The sequence below is a fragment of the Apium graveolens genome, chromosome 2 (assembly GCF_009905375.1).
Source record: "Apium graveolens cultivar Ventura chromosome 2, ASM990537v1, whole genome shotgun sequence".
Lineage (NCBI taxonomy): Eukaryota > Viridiplantae > Streptophyta > Magnoliopsida > Apiales > Apiaceae > Apium > Apium graveolens.
Genome location: NC_133648.1, coordinates 241,401,065 through 241,407,064, shown reverse-complemented (window position 1 = coordinate 241,407,064; position 6,000 = coordinate 241,401,065). Strand labels below are relative to the sequence as shown.

The window sequence follows — 6,000 nt, the reverse complement described above, 5'->3', positions numbered from 1 at the left end:
ACTTTTTTTCAACTTATTTTGATTTTTCGTTATTTATTAACCTCAGTTTTAAAATATATATTTTTAAATGTTAATCTAACTTAAAATTCAAGAATTAATATAATTATATTGAATATTTATTTGTTTTAGTTCAAATAAGAAAAAAAAATTCTGACTTATAAGTAAAATTATCCAAACACTTATTTAACTTATAAGTATTTTTCTTCTTATCACTTATAATTTACTTATTTATTTTAAATCATAAATTACTTATTTTCAGATTTCACAAACGGGCACATAGTATGATCGATTACAGATTGTATTAAGTTTGATTACAATAATATCAAATGTATTAAATTTATCAATCATGTGATTCATGTCTAATTAAATAATTATACGAAAATTTATTTTTGAAACTAAACTATTTATTAAAAATAATAGAATAAAAGTTTTGATATATCAAGATTAATGGATATTTATTTGCAATAAAATTTACTTCCCTTATCCCCATTTATAAGAACTATTGATTTTTTCACCTATGAATGTGCAGGTACTCGTGACAGTTTTTTTATTTTTTTTAAAAAAATTAAAAATTCAATAATTTTACTACTTTGGTTTAAACAAGATGTCTAAATCCATCTTATTTTAATTATCTATTTTCCCAGGCATATTAATTGAAGGGTGGTAATCCCTAAGAATAATGTGTTAGATAATCCATATCTAATACATTGTTCCAGAACCCTTAGATTAATATTTCAAGGGTCCAGATGTAAGGAATTTTTTTTAGCTTTTCGCGGAAAAGGTTTTCTCCCCTCGCGGATATTTTCCGCGGAAAGGGGAAAAGCCCAACCGCGGTAGGCGGTAGGCTATTAATTTTTTATTAATCAAGTCCTTAAACACTGCTTATATATCCTAAACAACTCTAATCTACGTTCTTCTCTTGAACCCGGTGGTAATTATCCATATAATTCACACCCGTATTCATTTTATTTGTGTTTTTGTTGTGATTTACTTGAATTATGTTATTATGTTTCAGTTTTTGTGTTTGATGAGAAAATTTAAGGAATTGTATAGTGAATCTCGTGAATTTGGAATGTAATTACCGTATGTATTTGAATGAAGTTTTGTATGTAGTGGTAATGTTTGAACTGTAATTTTGGGGTTTTAGTTTGTTTCTGGAAGAGTTTGTTTTTTTATGCCCGAAGTATGCCATAGGAAATATATCCAGATTATTGATTTTTAGTCTACGTTATTAGGGCGTGAATTAGTGTTATCAGTTATGAATGAAGAATTACGTGAATTTGAATTATAACTTGAGTATGTATTTGGAGGAAGTTATGTGCTACAGTTTTAGGTTGATTCTGAGCTTTTTGTTATTCAGGTGCTTAGTTTATTCTAGAATATCAGCTTGGGAGTGTTAGTGTTACGTGTTTGAATCTTGTGAACTTGGAATATAACTAGCATCTATGATTGGAAGATTTTATATGGAGTATAGTTGTAAGGAAATTCTAAGCTGTTTGTTATTTAGATATAGAAAATTAACGCGCGAGTGTGACATTTGAAATGATGTGCATTATGAGTGTAATATATGTTCATTTGTTTCGGTAGGTTATGGGGATTCTATGTGAATACTGGTACCTTGTTGCATGAGGTACTGATTATTTCTGAGATTCTTTGTTAAAGAGAAGATTTATTTTAAGGGTTAATTTGCTTGAGGCACTAATTCATACTGAGATTCTTTGTGTCAAAGGAAGTACATTTCAAGGGTCAATTATCAAACAATTTGAATCTTAAGAGTTTCTTGGTTTACAATATTGCAGAATGGACACTATATGAACAAGTAGCCGTTGCAGCAATGGACTGTCAATGTATCGATGTTGCAAAGGTAAATTCTTGCTTTTAGTTGGAAGTTCTTGAAATTATTTGGACATGTGTTTATTAATTACAACAATATATATTCTTGATTTCTGCATTTTATCCACTATATCACCCAGACTCTTACACTGTGTTTTCAAGTTGGAATTTAGAGAGAAAAGACATGAGGTGAATCCTTCCATAAAAAAGAGGGTATAAGAGAACTGTGATCTTCATATTCTTAATTCTTTTCTTATGGCTTCAAACCTATCACTTGATTCTGTTTTGCTCTAAATCGTGAGTTGACTTGTTACCTACGTAATTCAAATGTGTTTTTAGCAGCTAACAGAAAGAAAGCTTTACTAGCTGTAAATGTGGTGTAGGTAACTTTAAAAAAACATTTTGAGCAATATAGAAGGTCTTGGAAGTCAATCATCAGGCCCAGTGATAGAAAATATTAGATGAATCCGGGCTCATCCCTTGTATCTTCAATTATGATAACTAACTTAATAAGTGTATCTTTTATATTAGATTAGAATCATCTATTAGGTTTTGCATTTGTGTAGGAGTTAATTAGCAGAAAAGACATTTTAATCTGCTTTAATTCATTAATATATTTACATAATACTTTTGACATTTTGAGCTCTTTTTGGAATAATTAAATGAGTCTCAGTTGTGAAGCCTTAGAAGCTCTTGCTCCCCAACATGTGAACAATCAATTTATTCTTCTCTTTAGATGAATTCATATGATGTATAATTAAGTTTCATATGATTTTTTTTGCAGGATTGCATAAAGGTTCTGCAGAAGAAGTTTCCGAACAGCAAGATAGTTGGTGAGTTATGAAACAATTTCGACACATGATTCTGCATGCATGTATTTATTTCATGTTGGCCTGCTCAGCTGACCTTGTTCTGAGGGATTTGTGATGTGGGGACCATTTTCTTTCACTAATGAATTAATGGTGTAAAATACACTTATAATCTGTTTCTAATGTCTGAATTAATTTATAACAAAAGTCTTTATAATTTCTCTCTAGTATTGCACAAATTACGGATCAAAGAATATGTTTTACAAAATTTTTTAACTTTGATTATATTATAGCTTTTGAACTTATAAAAACAAATATACAATTATCTATAAATATTATCTTGAGTAGATATTGCTATGGTATTCCCCATCTAGAACATTTTTTTAACACTAATATTGGAGGGCAGTATGTTTTTTAATAACAATTCCCAGCTGCATACTTCATAAATCGTAAGTGGGCATTACATACCTCTTTCTAAGTTATCTGATTCATAAGTTGTTACCTACGGATAGAAATAAAATTCTTGAAAGATTGGAAAAGCTTTAGTATGTCCTATTATATTTTTACCCATCTATTAGAAAAAAGGGAAAGTTCAGTGAGAATATACTTTTTTACAAAGTTGTGCTCCATTTTATCATGTCATTGTGTTCAATAAATATCAGATTTGAAATTCAAGATTTTGGATAAATGACTTTATACTAATCTTCAAAGATGGACCGTATGTCCTTGTAAAGGATAACTGCATGCTCCATATTATTTGTCATATCATGCATATAGGCAATATCTTGCAATTATAGGACCTCTTGTGAATCTGCATCACTGGTTGGCACTTAAATGTAGTAAATATCATGTGAGCCTATAGAATGAGTGGCTGACGGTTTTAATGTGGTATAACTTGCAGGTACGTTAGAGGCGATGTTATTAGAAGCTAAGGGATCTTGGAAACAGGCAGAAAAGGCGTACTCGAGTTTTTTAGAGGATAATTCATTAGATCAGGTTAGTTCTTGAATACATGTTATATCATATCTCCAATCAATTTTTCCTAAACGATTTTTTTCCGGGGAATTGGTATCCTTTAGCCAAGAAAGAGTTCAGATAGGTGGTAAAAGGTGTCTACTTTAAGTTCTACCTATACTTTAGTTTTATGTCTCCCCTCCACCTCCCCTCTTATGTTATCTATGTTTTCCATGTAGTTTATTCTCAAGAGAAGGGTAGCTATGACAAGGGCCCAGGGAAATACTTCAGGGGCCATAGAAAAGCTGGATCAATACCTTGAAATGTTAGAATTTCTCTACACCTCACATTAAAATTTGATTTAGCTTGTACCGCTGAAGTTTAAGTTAGCAAACTTGTCAACCTTTTCAGATTCATGGCAGATCATGATGCATGGAGAGAACTAGCAGAAATTTATGTTTCCCTACAAATGTAAGTCGAAGGGTTGTCACAACTTACCATTTGGAAACTGACATACCAGAAAGATTCTCTTTGTATTTTAATTCAAGAAAGTATACATAACCTATGTCTATATTTCAATGGTCTTTTTTGGTTGCCTTAGGTACAAGCAAGCAACTTTCTGTTACGAGGAGCTTCTGTTATCTCAACCAATGATTCCTATACACCATCTAGCTTATGCTGATGTAAGTGGTTCTTTTATGAGAAATTGACCTAAATACCTTAATTTCAGATTATGTGGTCCTTAATACCCTTTTTCATACTTGAGGCCCAATATACCCCTACATACGGTAGATCGTGTGCTTTCTTCCATAAATTTAAATTAAATACACAGCTATAATAATATGTATAACGATAAAAACACTTAAAGGCAAACCCCACTTGAATGAATATAGTAATCTTATACCCATCAGCATTGTTAATTAAAACAGCTGAGTAACCTACAAAGCTTGAGAGTTCAGAGCTCCGTTTCTGTATGGTCGGGGATTTTTTTATCCATTCTTTGACTTGGGAACTTGTGTTGAATCACGCTAATACATTGCACCCTCTTCCCCGCTTTTTCGAAATTACCATCCAATATGTAATCATTAGAAGCGGCACACTAACCAACGTAATACCATAACACGGAAAACTAACCAACGTAATAGCCTAACATGGTGGACGGTGGACCAAGTATAATAATAGATTAATGCGGGTAACGAATTGCCGTATCTCACATGCATTTATGGGTTTTCCTTAATTTAATTTAGGTTAAAAAGGGTCGTCACCCTTCTTTTATTAGTAATTTTTATCTCATTGATATCTTCTGTTACTATTAGAAACACGACACTATTTTTAGTATCAATATAAATATTAATTATAAAAAAATATTCTGAATATAACATAACAAAAAGGCTAGTAATCCGAACAAATCCTATTAGTTTAAGAAATCTTCAAGTCCATTTACTTTATTCACTGAAAAATACATCACTGGTAAGTTTTTGCAAAAATTTATCCTTTGGTTTAAATAAGAAATCATACTTGTCTGTGCTGGTATATATGTGAAATTCTGACATAGCTGAAATAGAAAGGTTTATATGTTTTGTAATTAGCAACAAGCTATTATAGTAGCAAGCTAGCATTAATTGGCCAAAATATGGTTATTCTTTACGTTAATTATAGAAAAACTTACATCAGCTACTAGTTTTGTAAGGCAAATAAACATTTTTCATTTGGATGATTAAGATTTTACCCTATGTTACTCCGACTCTTCGGTTTCGGGCGCCGTACCTGTGTTAGACACTTGGATACTCGACTCATTACTTATTTCGTGTCGCATCCTTTGGCTAAAATGTGGACACTTTGACCAATTTAAAGATTACGTATGAGTCAATCTTACGATTTAAAACAAATATATGAGAAGAAAGAAAGAAGCAATAATATGTTAAAAGTAGAAAAGATGCCTAATTTTCCAAGTCCTTTATAAAATCATGTTTAACCTAATAAGTTCTATTATGATCCATGTGACCATGTCAAAAAATAGGAGAGTTTATGTGTCCCCAATTTTTAGATATTTCATATCCGACACTCGGATATGTGTCATGCCCGACACTCCGTACTCGAGTCAGTAACGCAGAATTTATCCACCCACAAAGTATACGAGTTGAACGCGCTGTTGTGGTGATTTGGCACCACACCAGAGCCATATTTTGTTGATTAAAAATTATGTTCATGTCTACTTCATCATTTTTCCACAATGGATTGAGAAAATTGTCGAACTATATATATGCACTACTTCAAGTTAACCATAGTTATATCTGTTTGTCGTATTTATTGCAAATTGCAATCAATACCAAATCACCACCTAGCCAGTCCCAGACGAGTCCAAGAATCATTTTTCCAAGAATCAGATTCCTTGATTAAATTT

At 31.5% G+C, this 6,000-nt stretch overlaps 1 protein-coding gene across 1 annotated transcript in view; it reads left to right on the top strand.

Moving 5' to 3' along the window:
* Positions 1–517: 517 nt before the first annotated feature.
* The window catches only part of LOC141698382 (uncharacterized), a 28,735-nt gene continuing 23,252 nt past the window's right edge, over positions 518–6,000 (top strand). The window contains exons 1-9 of the mRNA XM_074503070.1: positions 518–529; positions 1,016–1,074; positions 1,588–1,630; positions 1,730–1,864; positions 2,618–2,666; positions 3,544–3,638; positions 3,836–3,921; positions 4,008–4,067; positions 4,198–4,279. Of these exons, the coding sequence (XP_074359171.1) occupies positions 518–529; positions 1,016–1,074; positions 1,588–1,630; positions 1,730–1,864; positions 2,618–2,666; positions 3,544–3,638; positions 3,836–3,921; positions 4,008–4,067; positions 4,198–4,279 (621 nt within the window). The remainder of the gene's footprint in view (positions 530–1,015; positions 1,075–1,587; positions 1,631–1,729; positions 1,865–2,617; positions 2,667–3,543; positions 3,639–3,835; positions 3,922–4,007; positions 4,068–4,197; positions 4,280–6,000) is intronic.